Below are 22,371 nucleotides of genomic sequence, written 5' to 3' on the forward strand. Positions count from 1 at the left end.
AATTTTTGTCCAAGTGTTATTTTTGTATTGCAATATTCCCACTGGCCTCTTGCACCTGTGTTCTGGGGGACAGATGCGAAAGAAAGACACATTCAGCCTGATGTAACTGTGGACAAGTCTATACTGGATTGTGCAGTAGCGTCGGGATTCCCATGTCCTCCAGGAGCAGCCGACGCATCAGGATAAGTCAAACACAACGCAGGCAAAGAGCGAGAAAAAGCCAACACGTTCAATGCACCGCTGAGGCCGAGGGGACATATGCATCTATTTATAGCACAGGTTTTAATGAGCCTTTAAACTGAAACAGACACGAACAGGCACAAAGCACAACACAATGGCCAACGCACGCACACGAACTGATCCGCACAGATATAGGACTGCCCATGAGGTCCGATCCATGAAAGGAGGATTGGATGACTTGTGCTTGGATCATCTCCTTAGGGAATGCAATTAGCTCGGCTGAGCCAGCCGATTGTGCTTGTGTTGCCTGAATGTTTAATCAGAGATCAAACAAGCAGAAACTTCATTACACACACACACAGACAGACAGACAGACACACACACACACACACACACACATGTACACCTGAATAGAGCCCCATTACTGAAGCTGCTGGAGTGTGTCCAATAGGTCACTAATGGAGCACCTTGGTGTAAAAGAGGACAGAGCATGTACAGTAGAGAAACCATATGGTGACCTGCTTAAAACACTCGCTTTCTCGCTTCATTTTCACACATTTAGAGAGAGAGAGAAAGAGAGAAGAACCTTTGGTCTGACGCAAGTGAGATAGTCACACAAACCATAATATCTGTGTAAACATTTGCTTTTAATTACTGCTGTACGCTGGATGGGACGCAGGCAAAGGATTAAATACTTTCAGAAATTCAGATATAAGGAATGTGTATATGAACACATTTAACTTACATACATTAATACGATTTTAATTAGCATTCATTTTCCTTAGTTTACATGTGTAATAATTGACAAATATTTAAAGCTATAGAAACGTGGCAAATTTAGGCAATTTTCAGAACAAAGTACATAAGACTGAAATTATTAATATATAATCAAGCAGATTTTAGCTTTTTTTCATACTCCAGATAGATAGATAGATATAATCTAACACCTCACCTCACACACCTACTGTAAATGCACAGCAATTTATGTGTAGATACACAAAAACACACAAACGCACACAATCCTACTCAAAGTGCGAGGCCTGACAAATGGGTTTAATTCCTCATCGGGGGCCCAAGTCATCTAATCTTTTACCACATAAAAAGGGGATTGGGTCTTAATCTGTAAAACAGCATACTGGTGTGTGATTCATGCGGGAGTGTGAACAGCCCTTAATCCACTTATTGATAGACACTCGGGCAAAACACTGACAGCCTCCTGCAATGTGTCCGATATCAAGCAGCAGACAGGACAGGTGCTAAATTCCTTCACTGGAACAAGCTGAGATAGAAAACCAGAGCATTCATGCACAAAACACACACACACACACACACACACACACAAATCAAAATCTCATTGTTTATTCCTAGTATAAAGGATTCCATATATGCAATTAGAGTGAAGCACTTCTGCTTTTGAGATGAATAGTAATCCTCTGTGACACCCAGGGCCGGTTCTAGACATTTGGAGGCCCTAGGCAATATTCATGTTGGAGGCCCCCCACCACTAATAAAAAACTCTTGAAACAAATATGATTCCTAACCTTTTAATTTATACAACATTTAATTTTAAATGTTGTATATTTTTACTTACACAGTACATAAGTTTGGACACATTACTATTTTTATGTTTTTGAAAGAAGTCTCTTATGCTCATCAAGCCTGGATTTATTTGATCAAAAATACAGAAAAATAATATATAGTGAAATATTATTAAAATTTAAAATAATGGTTTTCCTATTTTACTATACTTTAAAATATAGTTCTGTGATGCAAAGCTGAATTTAGTGTCACGTGATCCTTCAGAAAACTTTATAATATTCTGATTTATTATCAAATGTTAGAAATGGTGCTTAATATTTATTTTATAACCTGTGATACTTTTTTTCAGGATGTTTTTTATTATTAAAAAGTTGTTTTAAAAAAGTCTTCACTATCACTTTTTATATATTTAACACATCCTTGCTGAATATTTCTGTTTTTTTTCTGTATTTTTGATCAAATAAATGCAGGCTTGTAGAGCATAATACAAAAAAATACAAAAAATCAAAAACATTAAAAATAGTAATTGGTCCAGACTTTTTACCAGTAGGCTACTGTATGTACATATTAATCAAACTTTATCTAAGGTAATCTCTTTTTTGTTTAATGAAGATGTTATTGTTATTGTTGTTATTTTGTTGTTTTATTCAATTTATTCACAGTTCCAGAATACCACTTCAGTGAGATATGCTTTTATCATTGTTTTCATTGCTGTGGTATGGGCAGGATTTTCCCCTCCCATTTAATCAATATTGACTGCAGATATTGTCATATTATTAATATAAGTAATATGATATTATGCATTGCATTGCTAGCTTAAATATGCTATACACAAATCAAGTGGAAGAGAAAGACACGATCGCTACTGATTAGAAAAAAAAAATCTAAACTGATATTATTGGCCTAAGGCTATGATGTCAGACAGGTATAATCATCAGCAGAATTTAGAAGATAGACCCATGAGATCCTTTATTTGAAACATTTAAAAATGTAGTAGTGTGTTGGCTTTTTAACTTTGAATACAAACGTCTTGTCTTTTACTTTTGTAGCGTTTTTAGCCAGCTCCCGACGCGATGTTATCCATTGTACGCGCAAATTCAAAGCGTCGCGTCTGGGCACGTTAATGACGCTCGCGCTCTTTTAAACTCGTAATAAAGCGGTGAATGATTTTCCCAGAAATGACACTGATCTACAGTACAAGTCTATATTTAGAATACATTGCAATCACTTCAAAATAGATGACGACAACGCACACACCTGCATTACCAGCTGTGCTTCTCTGCGTGCCCATTTAGGCTTTTGCTTCGCAGCACCTGATGGGCTGGCGTTAATGTGACGTAATGTAACAGTCTATGGTTAAGATAAACATCGTAACTATTTTTTAGTTAATTAATAAATATTGAAATAAATTGTAGATAGGACATTTGTACATTTTTTTATTATTTTTATCCCTCTGTCTGGGCCCCATCCCGCCAATCGGGCCCTAGGCACGTGCCTAGTTTGCCTTTGCGTTAATCCGGCTCTGGTGACACCCAAGTCTCCAAGAAAAGGCCAGCAAGTGAGGTTCTAGATCCACACCTCCTAATTTGTGTGACACAACAGATGCACCTCCTCCTGAAATGTCACATCACACACACAGGGCAGGCAGCTATCCTGAGATATGGCACCGCTGAGGGTGAGAGAGCGTGACACTGGTATGCTAATCAGGCTTCCAGTGCCCTCCTCAGGCAGGATGCTGATGGGATCAGTGTCTGTTCAGCATCTCTATCCAGAGGAAAAGATAAAAGGATTTACACCTTGCACAACTCATCCTGGAGCTCCTTACCTCTCCAAAGGCAAGAGCACAATGCTGTTTGGTCATTCAGATACAGACTTAACTGCTTATCTATTTATAGTATTTACATACTTATTTATAAATAAATATGCAGATTATTGAGACATAAGACAACTTTGCCTGACATTAATATATATATATATATATATTATATAGTCTTTCACTAGAATGTTCTTAAAGGGATCCTGTGCCTTTTTTTTGTTTTGTTACATTTTTAACTTTCTTAAGTGTGTAATGTTGCAAAGTTACAAATCACAAAGTCCACTCCAATGGGAGTTATTCTCTATATCAGTGCGCACTGTTTCTGAACTCCCTGAAACGCCTCGATTGTAGTCTTGAGTTCTCTTCCGGGAAAGTACACGACACAAAATTTCCAACCCAGGCAAATGCAAAGGCAAATGCAAAATATTGCAGATATGCTCACTGAATATAAACCTAACAGATCAGTCAGATCATTAGGATCACATCAGCTAGAAATACCAAGGGTTCGCTCTAAGCATGGAGAGTCTGCTTTTAGCTACTATGCCAGCCGCAGCTGGAACCAGCTTCCAGAAGAGATCAGATGTGCTCCTACAGTAGTCACTTTCAAATCCAGACTCAAAACACATCTGTTCAGCTATGCATTTACTGAATGAGCACTGTGCCACTGTCCGTCCGACTGTTTTTACTGTACTGGTTTTGTCTTTGTTTGTTTTCTAATTTCTAATTTATTTATTTTTATAATCTCTGGAAGAGATTTTGAAGGAGAGCAGGAGAGTCTTCACTCCGATGAGGCGAGTGAAGGAGTAAGTTATACTGCTGTATAAGAAGTCGCTGAGAGCGTCGTTAAGGGTAACGGCAGCAGACAGCGCACACGAAGCGTGCTCTGTGGGGGCCCCGCTGGGCATTACTGGTGTAGCACCGCCCCAGCAGAGTACGTCCCTGGGCTAGAGGTCCAGTTGCACCGTAAACCGGCTCAATCTCTTCCATCTCAGATAGGGGTGGACCAGTACTACTTTATTTGATTTTTTATTCTAAACTGTTTTAATTATTCTTACTTGTTTTGATTATTTTAATTTCTTCTATGTAAAGCACTTTGAATTGCCACTGTGTATGAAATGTGCTATATAAATAAACGTGCCTTGCCTTGCCAAAAAAAAAGAGGCCTGGTTGCATTGCGTAAGTAGAAACTTGAAATTAGTGAAACTCGTGATTAGGGTAAGGGGCGTGACATTTCCGAAACACGCTCGAAGCGGTTGACCAATCACAACAAACTGGTCTAGCCGACGAATCGGAAGGAGGGACTTCATAGAGACAGGAACTAAACAGAGCGTTACTGACAGACTGGGAAAAGAGGTGCTGAAATAATGTACAGTATATATATACATATATATATACACCGGTATATATATACATATATATATACACCGGTATATATACATATATAATTAATAAATTAAATAATATACCTCTAATTTAAATTATAATGCTAAAACTATCAATAACTATTAAATCAATAAATAATAACTAAAAATAAATAATTACAATTATTAGTTATTCACTACCAAACAGTTATTGAAAATTGCGGAATCACAAAATAATCATGCTTCATGGTACTTAATTTTGAAAGTTAACGCTGTGCTTTACTGGGAGTCTACGAGAATAGCAGGAGAGCTATTTGCATTGGTAAAAGAAAATATTAAATCTTCAAATACAGTGCTACAACCTTTCAATCACTATATTTTTGACACACCTGGAATTCATTTATTTTGTTTGCTACATATTTCCTTTTGCAAATATTGTGAAAACACAGTTTAGACCTTGGTCAATAATTTACAGCCATGTCCCTGCGTTTTATCCGATATTTGTTTTATCCGGCAAAATCAAAGTCAGCCTTCAGCTTGAACATCCTCTTTATATAATTCACCTGGTATTTTCCATGTCACAAGCATGGTACAGTATGTCAGCTTCGTCTCATAAATTGTAAAGAACTTGTTTATTTATGATAACTTCCCTATAGTAAGCTAGCATCCTATATAGCTAGCATCACAGATAGTTTGGCGAATGTAATATATTGGTATGAACTGACAACAAACTCAATTCGCCTTTGGCTAAGCCACACCCTAGAATGTAGATTGACCAATCACAGCGCAGCCAAGAACGAGCTCCCGCAGAGGTCCGACACTTTTTCACAGCGCTCCATTGACTTTAACACAGGCGTCTCATATTTTTGGTCTCGGCAGGCTATTACCGTCGTAGTTTTATCAAAAATATGGTTAAACGTTGTGCCTGGGGCATTTGTAACACAGATACGCGTTTCCCAGAGAGGTTGGAGGGGGGTGTCCGTTTTTTCCCTTCCCAAAACCGAAGTCAAATCCTGACAAGTGTCGTCTTTGGATTAAACTGTGTGGACGTCCTCACAGTCAGCTACGTTAAACCCCTCAACAAGCTCACTTGTGTGCTCTAAAGTAAATGTTGCTTTTAACCTTAATGTGAAGTTATACTAGTTAGACAGTGTTACTGAAACCTTGGTTCATGCTTTCATCACATCACGGCTTGATTACTGCAATTCTCTTTTCTATGGCTTACCCAACTCATCTATAAATAAAATCCAATACATTCAGAACTCCGCAGCTAGGGTCCTTACATACACAAAGAAATCTTCCCACATTACTCCGATTTTACGCAGACTTCATTGGCTACCAGTACGTTTTCGTATTAACTACAAGATACTCCTTATCACATTCAAAGCACTCCATGGTCTTGCCCCCACCTATATCTCTGATCTCATCCATACCTACTCCCCAGTTCGCACACTTAGATCCTCCGATACCGGTCTTCTAACGATCCCACGGCACAAAATATCATCATTTGGTGGAAGGGCTTTTTGTACTGCTGCCCCAACTCTCTGGAATTCTATTCCCCAACACATCCGCGACCTTTCATCATTACACGATTTCAAAACTCACCTAAAAACGTATCTTTTTGCTACTTGTTTCCCTTGATTTCTATGTTTATGTACCACTATCTCAATTTATTTTTTGTTCTATGTCATGTTTCTGTCAGGTTTATTTGTACTTTATTGTAAAGCGACCTTGAGTACTCTGAAAGGCGCTATATAAAATAAACATATTATTATTATTATTATTATTATTATGCTGTTAGGTTATGATTTCGGTTCTCTAACGTTACCCTAATTAATGAAGAAAGGTGCTAGCAAGCAAGCTTAGCGATAGTTTAGTTATCACGTAACGTTAACGTAAGTCAGGATTGTATGTTTTGAGTAGCGGCTGGATGTTAGCTAACTTTGTTATTCAAGATACAAACACCTAACGTTAATGTTACAGACACGCTGTGGTAGTTTTGAAGGTGACTAACGTTACCGCCACCGTGTTGCCACAGTCCAACATTATTGTTAAAATTTCTTTTAAAAAATGACCAAATTTGAAAGGTGAGACTTTGTTTAATATGTTTAATATGAAAAGTAACCGAAAAGTAACCTGGTCTGTCAGCCTGTTGTCAGTCTCCTCTCTGCTCCGCGATGTATTTTTCACTGCTTGAGAACATGGTGTGTGCGTGAGAGCGGCGTAGCTTGACATAGCGACAGTAACTACCTTAGAAAGTAACTAAGGGGGGCGGGGCTTAGCCAAAGATGAATTTATTTTTTGAACAAGAAAGATTAATTCATTTCAGCTTGAAACAGTCCACTGTGGGCCTTTTCCCCACACGTTTCTATCAGCAACACAAAACTGCAGTGTCAGCATTATAATTATCTATACTAGCAATAGCACTAGCACTGATCCATGGCTAGGTGGATCTGTAATGATGATCCAGGTTTTAGATCTATCACCTGAGGAATACTTTGAACTCTGACAGCACGTGCACGGTTACTATGGAGCACTCGTGTGAGAAAGAGATGCTAATGTCTCTCTGCCCCTGGAGGGTTTCAGCTACATGTCCCATTGGAGGAAGGAATTTCCAGAGGCTTACAATAAACACACAAACACACACGACACGATTGCTGATCAGGTTATGTATAAATGTCTAAACCAATCAATTCAATCTACGTCTAGCTCAGTCATTGAAATGAGATCGACACTCAATTCCACAGGGAAATCTTACTGGGTCTATTCATATGATATTCAAACAGAAGGAAAAAATGATACACACCCACACTCAAACAGAAAACAATAGGGCTTATATTTCTGAGAAGCACTCTTCCAAAACGTGGTGGGCAGGTAAAGCTGTTTATGTGGAGCAATATAATATCTCTCAATCTCTACAATACTTCATTTTCCCAATGAGAAGGCATCAGTTAAAGGAATATAGGTTGCTTCAATACAAGGTGACATATAATTTTGAATACCACCAAATTTTGAAGTTATTATTGGACATACATTTAAACAGAAAAGGTGAGGGATTTTATTCACATTAAAATCATGTTAAAATTCATATTGTCTAAATCTTGTGGCTATACTATTAAAATCAGAGAGTATTTTAACGTTCACGGATTGGCTCCATTCACTTCCATTGTGCTAAATTCACTACATTTTCATTTAGTCACTCCAAGAATAAGGACATTAAACATAATATCTACTCTCCACAAACATTGATAACATTTTAGCTTGAAGGCTGAGCCACAATTTCATGATTCAAGATACATTCAGAAAGAGGGCAGGTTATTTTCCTCAACATACCTCAGAAAAGCGCTGGACATCCTGGGTCAAGGTTCCCACTCTGCTCCAGTTGTAAAAGTTGAGAAACTTCACCACAGCGGGGTTCACAGCATTGTCTGACGGGACTGTCCTGAAGAAATTTGGATACTTTTTCCTGTCTGCCAGGACGGGAGTTGTGGCTGCAAAAGAAAGCTGAAAAAGAAGAAGGCTGAGTTTAGCCAAAGTCTCATCAAGATAAATCTGTTCCTTCTTTTTCAGTGACAATTTTCTATGTAGGTGACAGTTATAACCTATAAGTACAGCTCTTATCTGCTTGAAAGACCAAAATCTATAAAACTAAAGACAAAGGTGTGCAACATCACAGGATATTGTGAAGTCTTATTAAAATGTAATAGCTTCTCGTTAAAGGGTTATTAATAGTTCACCCAAAAATGAACATTTTGTCATAATTAACTCAACCTCGAGTTGTTTCAAACCTGTAAGAAATTCTTTCTTCTGTTGAACACAAAAGAATGTATTTTGAAGGATGTCGGTATCCAATTGATATATTGATATATGGAAGTCAATGGGGTCCATCAACTGTTTGGTTACCCATATTCTTCAAAATATCTTCAAAATAAGAAAGAAATTCATAAAGGTTTGGAACAACTTGAGGGTGAGTAAATGATGACCGTTTTCATTTTGGGGTAACTATCCCTTTAAATGTCATACAGCACTGTGGCGTATTTGGACTGAGATTGTGTTGGACGAAGGCAAATGGCCGGCCCATAGCCAGTGTGCCAGGACTCCACATTGTAGGTGTGAATGAATCAACACAGTAACACGTCTCTATAAAAAGACAGCTCTCACACCTTTGGTGAGTGCCTGTGGTGCCTGGAGCCAGGAACGTTTGCACTGCTGATGGTCAAACTCAGCATATCAGCTTGCGGATGCAAGTGCGTATTAAGATGCATTATCGAGCATTACATTTTGTGTTTGCACTCCATAGGGTTCAACAATAAGAATTCGGGCCAGTAGTTCAGATTTTTACTTGCGCTGCCAACATTTACACCGACCCCAGCACAAAAATATTATATTAATATATAATATTACAGTACATATTTTATTTTGAGCAACATTTTAACAAAGTATCAGAAAAATATATTAATCATTTAAATAAAAAATGTTAACCTTAAAAATCTAAACAAATTTTTTTTAATCAAAAAATCATATTTACATTTGTAAATAGCTATACTTTGTTTTAATAATAGCTGGGACTTTTACAGCTATAATGTAACTCTGTGACAGTTCTAAACTTATTTTTCTGGGAAATGATGGCAGAAGGTGCAGAATGATATTGATTGTTATTGGTTATGATTTTTAACCCATTTTAACTGACGTTTCGCAGATAAACCAATTTCGACAAAATCCTTTTACCGAAGTATTCAAGGCATATTATCATGTACATGATCAGCAAATCATTGTAAGGTAAGAACATGCGAGCAAGTGAATGGCCTGAAACTCTCTCTTGCACTGCTTCATTGTTGATTTCCGCTCCATCTAGCTCTCCTCGGCCTCAATATTAATAAGATTCTTTTAAAACGCTTCTATACTGTTCAAGTATTGCGTGCTAAGCATGTTTAAATCTTTTGAGCTTTCAAAAAGGGGACAGTTTATAAAAGGCTTCACACGTTTGAAGACTTTTTTGCTCAAAACATGCCCTCTTTAATGTTGTCAAACACCAGGCAGAGCATTTTAAGCCTCAGCTGGAGCGAAAAAACAAGCCCAGAACGTCATGGTATGATTTTTGTGCCAGTGCTCCCGTCAGTAGATTAACAAATGTTCCTCCGGTTATAATACATCCTGAGGGTTGTTAGTCTCTCAGAGATAAACATATGGAAATGATTTGAGTTCAAATAGCAAAAGCCGTCTTATACTTGTTAAAGGAGCACACTCTTTGCTTACAGTCATAAAATGTCTGTCGGCTACGTGGCTGCACATTCAATTCGATTAAATTTTCAAGGCAAACCAGGCAACAAAATCTAAGCTGAATAGTGAAAGGAAATGTAATCATTTAAAAGCTAGATGTTGACGTTTTTTGAAAATGTATATGGATGGCTTGTTGAATTTGCAGGTGATTTAAGCAGCAATTTACACATAGTACTAACATAGTAAACTGCATTTCAATACCACAAGGAAGCACCTCAATATAAAAATGTGACAAGTTCTATTCAATTCTTGTCTACATCAGGGTTTTACCTGTAAATGAACTCGGAATAGGACGTTCCCTTGCTTGGGATTGGATCAACTAAATTACTTTTCCTGTGAATAGAATTGAGGGTGAAATGGAATTGACTTTTGCTCTGGAGTGTGCGGTGGCCGTGACCCTTGACCTCTGGCGAGCTGTGTGAACAGTGTCTCATCTCCTCTCATTTGTGGCCCCTCTGGTGAATGAAGTGGTGACGTTATCACATGAACACTGTGCTGAAGGGAACATGGTCTGAATACAGCATGTTAGGTTTACTTTCTTATACAAGGAAGAGATTCAGGCTCTGTTCCAGTCAAGTCAAAATTATTTGAATAGCGCTCTTCACAATACACATTGTTTCAAAGCAATTCTACAGAACATCATGATGCATCGTCATGCATTTAGAAGATTACAGCTAGTTCACATTTTACGATAAACAATAAAGCAGTTGAGATTTGCTAGATAGTATTGCCCTACGCAAGTATAATGTATTTATGTGGATAAAGTTACATACTTATATATCTGTGTTTATATATACAGCTGGGCGATAATATAGTTAAATTTATATGAGCTGCCTTGATGTCTTCTACATAGTCAGCACCCTAACCATCATGAAACCTTACAAGTGACCATTTTGCCTTAATCTCTTGATTTGCTTGATGTCATAAACACTTATCAATGTTTAAAGAGATAGTGCATTCATCATGCAATCAAATATACCTTTTTATCTTCCAAAGAAAGAAAGTTTGGAACGACATGAGGGTGAGTATGATGACCGGATTTTCATTTTTAGGTGAACTGTGTTTCCACTGAACACAAGGGGATTCGGCAGACACTCATTTCGCCTTAAAGTGAACGTATTTGACACATTTTCACAGTTGAACCTCCTTACGGATACAAGCTGAATTTGTCATGCAGTGAAGAAAAAAAACTGCCTCTTAATTCTTTCTCTCATCTCACAATAGTGCGCTGGTGTGTACACACCCTGACAGCCAGGGAACTCGTGAATAACAGTCTAACATTTCAATGAATTCCATTAAACCCCGTTAGAAACATTTAGATCTGTGACTATTTAGACAAGGGAACAGACAGATTTGGGTAGGATTTATTTACAATGTTATATTATATGGGAAATGTGTGAACTCAAGCTATAGCTGACAGCAGACATCAGTGCTGACATAATCACACCACCTGCTCTGCATTTCAAGAGGTAGGAGGGTGAGCAGAACATCCATTTTTCTTTTTAATATGGGTATGAGCAAATAAAAGGGGATTGTGATGGATTGAAGTAATCTAATATAATGATTTTGTGTCCTCTAAGAGAGTTATTGATGTTAATCAAGGTAGGGTTAATTGCAGTGCTGAAAAGATAAGACATTACGATTACGATAATGACACAGGTTAGTAGTCTGTGGTTCTCTTAGAAGACAAGTGTGCATTAATTCACAGATAGACACTATCTAGATTGGTCTGGTTTTGGCCTTTTCAGACCTGCCTAAAAAAAGCCATTTCCTAACTGACAATCTTGAAAGAAGAAGCCAATCTCAGGACAGTGATGTCACGCCTGTTGAACGTGTCAAAGCCAGTACATTCAATTAAAAGCACTTAAAGGGACAGTTACCTGAAAATGACATTTCTGTTACCATTTAATCACCCTGATGTTATTTCTTTCATCTGAGGAACACAAAAGATATTTTGAAAAAATGTCTGAATGTTTTTGCTGTTGTTTTTTGTCTGTACAATACAAATTAATGGTTTGCAATGTTGTTTTTGGGCCTCATTGACAATTGACAATTTCTTCAAAATACCTTATTCGGTGTTCCACAAGAAGAAGAAAAAACTGTCCTTTTAGACCTTAGACAGCCCAAGTTCCTATTTGCATTCATCATATGAAAATGAACTTGGTCATTCTGCTAAATTACTTTTGTGTAACACAGAAGTTTAATTTTGGGGTGAACTGTCCCTTTAAAAGCCATTTAAAAAACTGGGCTACATTGGGGTACACTGAAAGATCATGTCACACTGAAAAGTGGAGTAATGATGCTGAAAATTCAGCTTTGCCATCACAGGAATAAATTTCATTTTAAAATATATTCAAATTAAAACAAATTATTTTTTACAATATTGATCACATATATAAGTATTTTTGATCAAATGAATGTAGCCTTAGAGAGCATAAGAGACTTTAAAAACAAAAACAAAAACAAATCTTACATACCCCAAAATTTGAACGCCAGTTTTGGTTTTCACTAATGATTGTGTGTAAAATCTGTGATAAAATGTGATTTATCCAATTTTTTGACAATGAAAAACCATTCAAATGAAAGCCTGTGCTCTATACATCTCTATGCACTGCTTAACCCAAAGTGAACAAAATGTGAATTCGAATGTACTGCTTCAAACAAAAAGATCAACCCTCTCTTCACAAATGAGAGATCAAAGAGTTGACTATCTAACAAACCTAAGAAGCAATTTGTTCTTGTGCAACATATTAGCAGATTTACAGCCTCTATCAGAGTTTAATCCTGCTTTCACATCAATGGCCAACTCCAGAATAAGAGTCGTGCCACATCACCCCGTCACTCATCTCAGCTCAATGAAGTGCTTGTTGTTCAAAACACACAGATTAGTGCTGCCAATTAAGGATTTTTATCATGCTAGTGCCACTAAATCCAGATGCACCTACGGGACTCACTGAGCATTAAGGGGTCTCTTGGAGGTTGCTCTAATCTTTGTTTAGTGGAGACTAGCCTACATGCTCAATGCTTCATTCTCACAAGGGAAAAGTCAGAGCATAATGCACTCACATACAACCATGTTCTCTCCACTGAAAAATAAAAACAGATGAGAGTTTTCCATTGTATTTTGCTTTTAAAATCTCTTTTAAGATAATAAATAAACCTAAAATCTTCATATTCGAAAGAAACTGATGAGTCTCAGGAAAATATTGTCCCCAAATGGTGTAGTTTCAGCATCCACCAACAGGGGCTAACTTAGTAATGCTGGCAAAAATAATGCCTCGCTGGGTCTGAAATCGCATACTGTATAGCAGGTACTGCATTTGTAGAAAAGTAGTTTTGACTGTTAAAAAAGTATGTTCTACAGACCTTATATAGAATTATGTCTTTTAACTTCTGTTTTTGGCGGTAGCTGTGTATATTTCTATAGCGTCGGTGAAGTGGATTTACTTATTGTACAGTTAAGGAAAGTTATCATGGGCATTGTAATGTTTTAAGCGGATGTCATGACATATGTCAGTAGACCTGGAAGATTTTAAAACTAGCGGTTCATTCATAAATACGTAAGATCTTACTTTCATGCTGGGAAAATACAAACCGGAAGACAAAACACAACGAGCGCAGCGCTGAAAAGGGGTGGGGCTACATAAGGCCTATATAGTATGAATGTGTGTATTATGAATAAAATTTGGATGTACTACTCTGCCATGTTGTCACTGTCATGTGACCTATGCCGTCAGTAGCGTCGCTTCACAGCATAGACTGTAAAAAAAGATGGACGACGCCCCTTCGCTCTTGTCCATTGGAGAGAACTGAAGCCGCCAGTGTCCCCCCGATATGGCGCTGACATATTGGAACTTGAGCCTGCGCAGTAGCGTTTTCGGGACCAGTCATGCGCAGTCGTGAGCAGGAAGTAAAGCCGCGAAATCAAGGCCCCGCCCTCACTCACGTTGAATCAATTGCAAGCACACACGCCCCGCAGTTTTCTTAAGTGGCCTTGTCTGCTCCGTTCCTCTCCAATGATGTCTGCTGATTGCAGTACCTCGTTAAAATAAGGTAAATACAACCACTGACCACATAGTCAACATTATGAAAAAAAGTCCGTTGGTGCTTCAGTGACTACTTCACACAGAGAACCTGTCAATCACAGCTGTCAATCATGATGTCACAGCACCGTTTTTATAGCATCAAATAACTAACTAAAAACTAACTTATTTTAAAAACAAACACTTGAAATTACATCAACGTGATAGAAACTACAGTAAATGACAGAAACTATCTTTAGAAAAAAGATATGTGAAGTGTAATTTAATTATTTAGTTGGTCTCACGTCCCGTTGAATAACATAGGGAGGCGGGGCTTATGACCTATACTAGGACCGGTCACCGGGGGGCGATCGAGACGTTTTGGCTTCACTTTTGAGGGCTTGTGCGGCACAGACATTCACAACTCTTCTCCCGTGGCCTCATGGGATAATAAAGTGTCCACTGAATGCGCACTTCAGAATCTCGTTGGAAGTAGAAAGTCAATCGGGTACTTTTTGCCTTTTTGTCCTTATTTTTCGAAAGCTATGTATTCAGACATACAGTACTGCTCTGTTGGCATACTGTTTTTCATATACTAGAAGTATTTGGTTGTCGGCCACAGAAACAGTTTCATGACAGGTTTCTTGAACACCACCCCCCTCAGCCATTGGCCAGACAAAACGACAGTCCAGCCCCCAAAGTCATGCCATTGGTTAAACCAATGCTGCTTTATTGTGCTAGCTGGGCCGCACAAAACACAAAGCAATATTTTGATAGCGCCCCAGTGACTGGTTCTCAATACTCTAATTGATGCTTCCTCATTTCTCGCTCCCCCGTCCTCCAGTCCGTGACCCAGAAATCAATCGAAGTCCGGCATCATGAGAGATTTATCAATTCTCTAAATGCTGCGAGGATGCAAAGCTTAAGAAGAACGGGATCTTGCAGAGGAGTTCATTTTAAAATGAATATCTACCCATCTTTCATACTGTGCATTATTATGTTGTGATGACTAAATTTACTTGCAACTAGTGTGTTTTAAAAGTATTACTTACCGGTATTTGTCAGAATTTAAATACTGGTGCATCATAAAAAAATAAAAAGTGCAACACTTACTCAATGAGCAACTTTAGCAAAGCCACTATAAGTGGAGTAGCAACAGATATTTTCTACTGTATAGAACACTGCAGTAATGACGTAATTACCATTACCCTGGTTCCCTAGACAACACAATAGGATTTTTCCATTGGCTTTTGGATTATTGCAGAAAATAAGCCATAGCCTTGTGGACGGTGCTCTGACATACAGTATAGCACAGCATGGATGAACTGTTCACAATAAGATCAATAACATGCATTAAGGAAATAGATCAAAATGAATTGCCATTTCATGCTGACTTCAAAACTTGCATGATGTTTCGGCATATCGGTGCATCTCTAATTTTACAAATACATCTAGCTTTAGTCTCTCCCTCCTCACATTTCATCACTGCACACTTGCATCTTAAGAGGGAACAGCTAAGACACAAGGACAGGAAACAAGTGTGCACAATTAAGAAAAAAAAAACAGTGACACTTTTCAGGAGACTCAACCCCCGCATGGCTTGTACTTACAGCCGTCTCTGCATATTAAACATGGATAGGAGAAAGAATGTTAACATTCAAAACATTACTTTTAAATAGCCTGAACTGCACCTTTAAAGTATCTCTCTCAGTTCAAGCCAGCTGATCTGCGAACTCTATGTAATGACATCTAATGCATTAGATTCTAGGGGTGGGAATCTTTTACCATCTCACGATTCAATTCGATTCCGATTCTTGAGGCCACGATTCGATTCAAAATCGATTTTCGATTCAAAAAGATTTTCGATTTAAAACGATTCGATTTTATCCATAATGATTTCTAATCGGGTTTCTGATCATGATCTACTCTCATCTGCTTTGCTATACAGAATGACAAACGGAGACCAGTGTTTCCTCTAGGATTTTTTCCAGCTGTTGTGGCAGGCCCATTTCGCCAAGGGGAGGGGGCGTGGCCCATGAGTGATATTCCCATTGGCTACGCCCCCTTACCCCAGGTGTTTAAACCTCCCCTAAGCATTATAACATTATAACATGAAAGGCTCGAATAAGAGCGGCAAAGCGATTATGCGCATCCCGTGCGCAGAATGATGCACTTGAAGCAACGCGAAGTCACAGCGCGCAGCGCTCCGGATTGAAAAGTTCAAAGCACAAAGCGAAGAGATTATATCTGTCTATCTATGCTTAATGTATTATATATATGCAACAGTTTATTGAGCATTTTCTTTTAACAGTTTTAAATTTCAGTTACAGTGCGCATGAAGAACAATTCATAGCGCTCTCCAGTGCTGTAATCTAACAGACACCCGGGAGCAGGGCCGGTTCTAGACATTTGGAGGCCCTAGGCAATATTCATGTTGGAGGCCCCCCACCCCCAATAAAAAACTCTTGAAACAACATTTAATTTTAAATGTTTTTACTTACACAGTACATAAGTTTGGACACATTACTATTTTTAATGTTTTTGAAAGAAGTCTCTTATGCTAATCAAGCTGGGATTTATTTGATCAAAAATACAGAAAAATAATAAAGTGAAATATTACAATTTAAAATAATGGTTTTCCTATTTAATATACTTTAAAATATATTTCTGTGATGCAAAGCTGAATTTAGTGTCATGTGATCCTTCAGAAAACTTTATAATATTCTGATTTATTATCAAATGTTAGAAATGGTGCTTAATATTTATTTTATAACCTGTGATACTTTTTTTCAGGATTTTTTTTTTATTATTAAAAAGTTTTAAAATAGTTTTTTTTTTCACTATCGCTTTTTATATATTTAACACATCCTTGCTGAATATTCCTGTTTTTTTTTTTTTTTGTGTATTTTTGATCAAATAAATGCTGGCTTGTAGAGCATAATAAAAAACTTATTTCAAAAACATTCAAAATAGTAATTGGTCCAGACTTTTTACCAGTAGCCTAGGCTACTGTATGTACATATTAATCAAACTTCATCTAAGGTAATCTCTTTTTTGTTTAATGAAGATGTTATTGTTATTTTGCTGTTTTATTCAATTTATTCACAGTACCAGAATACCACTTCAGTGATATAGGCCTATGCTTTTATAATTTTTTCATAGCTGGTATGGGCAGGATTTTCCCCTCCCATTTAATCAATATTGACTGCAGATATTGTCATATTAAGTAGCCTAATCTAATATGATCTTATGCATTGCATTGCTAGCTTAAATATGCTATACACAAACCAAGTGGAAGAGAAAGACACGATCGCTACTGATTAGAAAAATAAATTCTAAACTGATATTATTGGCGTAAGAAGGCTGATGACAGGGTAGGCTATAATCTAATCATCAGCAGAATTTAGAACATAGACCCATGAGATCCTTTACTTGAAACATTTAAAAATGTAGTAGTGTGTTGGCTTTTTAACTTTGAATACAAACGTCTTGTCTTTTACTTTTGTAGCGTTTTAGTCAGCTCCCGACGCGATGTTGTTCATTGTACGCGCAAATTCAAAGCGTCGCGTCTGGGCACGTTAATGACGCTCGCGCTCTTTTAAACTCGTAATAAAGCGGTGAATGATTTTTCCAGAAATGACGCGGATCTACAGTACAAGTTTATATTTAGAATACATTGCAATCACTCCAAAATAGATGACGACAACGCACACACCTGCATTACAAGCTGTGCTTTTTTGCGTGCCTATTTAGGCTTTTGCTTCGCAGCACCTGATGGGCTGGCGTTAATGTGACGTAATGTAACAGTCTATGGTTAAGATAAACATCGTCGCTATTTTTAGTTAATTAATAAATATTGAAATAAATTGTAGATAGGACTTTTTTTTTTTTTTTTTTTGTCCCTCTGTCTGGGCCCCATCCCGCCAATCGGGCCCTAGGCACGTGCCTAGTTTGCCTTTGCGTTAATCCGGCTCTGCCCGGGAGAAAGGATTATGATTTAGAAAACGCTATAACGCGACGCGCTGTGTGAATGCTGAATGGAGAATGACTGAGGAGAGATGAGTTTCTATTAACTTTAACTAACGACTTAAATATTCATTTTTACCTCACATTATGCTATTGAATGACTTTAGAAGTCTTGGAATATAGTGCGAACACTTTATGGTGCTTTACAATGTTTTTTTTTATGCCTTTAGCTTAACAATAACACAATAGTATACACATTAATATCGGACCTCACTGAGAAGCTGCAGCCGTGGCGGGATTATTTTAGGTGTGGCGGCCGGCCACGGCAGAATGAATGTAGAAGCATCATATTTAGAAGCATCAGAAGCTTCATAGAAGCATCCATATTTGCTTCCTTTGATTTGCCGCTCACGTTCAAAAACCGGCTGCGTGCATGACGTCCGGACGTCCCGTATAGGCTATAGTTACAAAAATGGAGGCGAACAGCCAGCTGATTTTATTTATTTATTAAATCGATTCTTGGACATTTCAGATCGATTCTGAATCGTTGCAAATGAGAATCTAGATTCTTCTGTGAATCGATTTTTTGGCACACCCCTATTAGATTCCCTTCACTTCCTGTAGAGCACATGATCAGTCCGAGCACTCGCTTTCTCTCCGTGAGAGAATAAGAAAGGACGTTATCACACGAAATTAGCCTCTCTCCTTCCCACACAGATCCTTTAACAGCAGGAGGCCTGGCGTCTCCAGGTGATATCCAACCTAGAACGTCTTATGTAAATGCAAGTTCTCTTTACATCACAGTATATGAGAAGTGCGTAATTCACATTCACTCTAATTTCGGAATTCTCATAGAACGCATTTATGCACATCTAGTAAAATAAACACACGCTTTTCAAAAAAAGAATCAAACAAATTTTTTTATCACATCACAAAATACATTTCATTCAAACATACTTCTTCTGCAGCATTATACGTCTTGACATGCTCATAAACACACAAGGCTAAGGCAGGTGACATCCTATTGGTCTCCTAATCCTGCTCTCCCCTCTTCTCCCAACATTGTCTCTTCATCCTTTTGCTTGCGACCGCTACCGGGTTTTAATTGCCACCCCCTGCCAGAGGCAAAACCGTGCCGACAACCCGCGTCTTCTTTCCATCAATCTCCCAGTGCCAGTGTTAATTAAAACTGCACAGAGGAGCCACTGCCTGTCACACCTCTCAGCTCCACAGCCTGGGACTGGAAGGTCACAGTGCTCACCTAATAAGTCCAATAGGGGGACTTGGGAATTTATACACCAGAAAAATAGCAGATGACTTTGATACTCTTGAGGTGAACAGGATGAATGGTGTATGAGAGTGAAGATATGTGGTAAAATCTCCAAAAGCCAATAAATGAATGTTCAATTTCAGTGCATGTTTGCACCATTTGCCCTACAATTTTAGCAATGTTTTTGTAAGAAGTCTCTTGCGCTCGCCCACCAAGGCCGCATTTAATTACCAAATATACAGTAAAAACAGTAATATTGTGAAATATTATTACACATTAAAATAACTTTTTTCTATTCTGATATATTTTAGAATGCAATTTATTCCTGTGATGGCAAAGCTGAATTTTCAGCATCATTACTCCAATCTTCAGTGTCATCAACATTTTTTAAATATATATTTTTTTTTTCATATGAATTTTGATGAATACAAAGATAAAAAAAAAAAAAAAAAACGTATTGACGTGAAACTTTTTAACTTTTGAGACTTAGTGCACTTTATTACATTTAATAAATATGTACATTGCTTTAAAAATAATAACTATAATACAACCGCAGCTTTATCTGTTACTACTAACTGTTCTAGTCTAGAATAGTTTTAATCTAGTTTACTGTATTGTTAATTATCGTCTCATCTGGTTTTTCTGAGGAGGCACTACCTCCGTTGCCTTCTCGGACAAAACACTTGTGGAGCATGGAAGGGAGCGTGTGAGACATAACAGAGGGAGATATTGAAGAAAATAAATAAATGGTGGGGCAGAAAATAAGGCATTTTGCATTCTGGGAGCGCAGCCTAACTGAGTGAGGTCTAGTGTAGCCGACTCTCTTGACACTCCGGCTGCCTGAGTCAATAGACAGCATTTCATTCTCATTAAGGTTTTCTAGCCAATTCTAGAGACTGCGGCCTTGCAGAATGAAATATTGACAACACTGCACAACATTGTTCTCAGCAACGCTGCCATCGACTTGCAATGAGCTTAGCTTCTTTGCTCTTTGTAAGCTGACTGGAAATGGAAAAGATTAACAAAACGCAGCCATGGTTGTCTACCTCACAGTCTCTTTAATTAATGGTAAATAATGTTTTCGTTCACATGTTCATCCCTCCTGAAACACATGCTTTCCAATACAGTCGGTTCTGGTAATGAAAATGCCATTCATTTTCTCCACAGAGAAAACATATTGATCAGACCTACTAAGAACTCTGAGGTTGTTAAGCAACTAGACATGCTTCTGTAAAAGTCATTATGATTTCTACTTCATTGGGGAAAACATGTTTATTAGGTAAATTCCTGGTGAAGAACTACCCAAAATTAACCAATTACCACAAATCCTGAAGAGCAGCCAATAAGAGAAGTCACTATTAAACACAAAAGAACTCAAGAGAAACTGCTCAATCCCTTAAAGGTGACATACTGTATGATGCCCCTTTTCACAAGATGTAATATAAATCTATGGTGTCCCCAGAATGTGTCTGTGAAATTTCAGCTCAAAATACCCCCCAGATAATTTATTATAGCTTCTCAAAGTTGCCCCTTTTGGGGTGTGAGCAAAAACACGCCGTTTTTGTGTGTGCCCCTTTAAATGCAAATGAGCTGCTGCTCCCCGCCTCCGTTCAGAAGACGCTCGGTTCTTTACATGAGCTTCGGATACTCCAGCAATAACAAAACCCGCGAATCTCACTCATCCAAAATCTCAGAAATAACCAATAGCGGAGTGCAGGAGAGACTCAGGAATGGTTAGTGGATACATTTATGTATAGATGTTGTGGAGTTACATTGATTCATATCATCAACTTACATGTACCGTCATGTTTAACTTTTACATAAGTTAACACAGTTCCCTGAGGTCTTTATAAGATAGTTTCCTGTGCTTGTCTGTGCAGCCAACAACAAAACAGTTTGCATGCTTTGCTCGAACCTTTGCCATTGCGTTAGAACTGGTTACACTGTTGTCACTTGCGAAACCAAATGGCGGCGCCGTGGGTGGAAACGTGCAGATTAAGGGGCGGTAATATTATAATAAGATCTCCTTCCTACGTCAGAAGGGGAGCGGAATCTGATCGGCTTATTTTTTGACATGCTTGCAGAGAAAGGCTTACCAAAACAAAGTCACTGGGTTGTCACTTGTCACGTTTTGTCAAGAAAGAATTGTCAGAAAGAACAGGAACCATGGAGGACATGTTCATTCTTGCCTATTTCTGATGATATTTAGTCAATGATCTGATTCGTTGACAACCATATAAATGTGTAAAATACATACAATATGCATCAAATGATTATTTATCTATTTAAATATACATGACTGTAAGGCAATAGAAAGCAATGTAGATGTTGTGGGGAAAATGAATAATCACTACAGCAATAGTTCTCTCCTCCTTCCTTACCCACACTGAATAAGAGTAGATGTTACTAATCAACAATGTTGGAACATTGATTAAATCACATGTTGTGTGTGAATGAAACCTGTAAAATATGAATAAATTAACATTGGTTAAGTCCAACTGCAGTTCAAAGGACAAAGTCTATAGGCACAAAAGGTTACAGATTAATTATCAAGAGTTCAAGAAAAACATAGAAAAACAACTACTACTAATAAGTAAAGATTGGTTGACAGTGATTCGAGTCATAATTTACTGGGTTTTGATTTGATTTAAAAGCAAGTTTATCAAATTCAAAAGTCTATTTGATTCAATAGTCTATTTGATTCAATAGTCAATTAGACTCAATTAAAAATAATTTGATTCAGTATATTTTAAAATGAATTTATAGGATTCTTTCATTCCTTTAATGTAGGCTATCTATTTTTACATAAATTTGCTATTAACATGTTATTGTCAGGGTTCACAGAGGAAACAGACTGGATGGTAAGTTATTGTCGTTTATTTGTGCAGATGGATACTCAGTCGGAGATAACAGGTAAGGATCAAATGACATGGAAAC

General features: G+C 37.7%; 1 protein-coding gene across 2 annotated transcripts in view; it reads right to left on the bottom strand.

The window, feature by feature from the left end:
- The window catches only part of gabbr2 (gamma-aminobutyric acid (GABA) B receptor, 2), a 255,725-nt gene that overhangs the window by 90,213 nt on the left and 143,141 nt on the right, over window positions 1-22,371 (bottom strand). For both annotated transcript variants that reach the window (XM_056257645.1, XM_056257646.1), the window contains exon 3: window positions 8,230-8,400. In XM_056257645.1, the coding sequence (XP_056113620.1) occupies window positions 8,230-8,400 (171 nt within the window). The remainder of the gene's footprint in view (window positions 1-8,229; window positions 8,401-22,371) is intronic.

The sequence above is a fragment of the Rhinichthys klamathensis genome, unplaced genomic scaffold (assembly GCF_029890125.1).
Source record: "Rhinichthys klamathensis goyatoka isolate OS25496 unplaced genomic scaffold, OSU_Roscu_1.1 h1tg000140l_1, whole genome shotgun sequence".
NCBI classification, from domain to species: domain Eukaryota; kingdom Metazoa; phylum Chordata; class Actinopteri; order Cypriniformes; family Leuciscidae; genus Rhinichthys; species Rhinichthys klamathensis.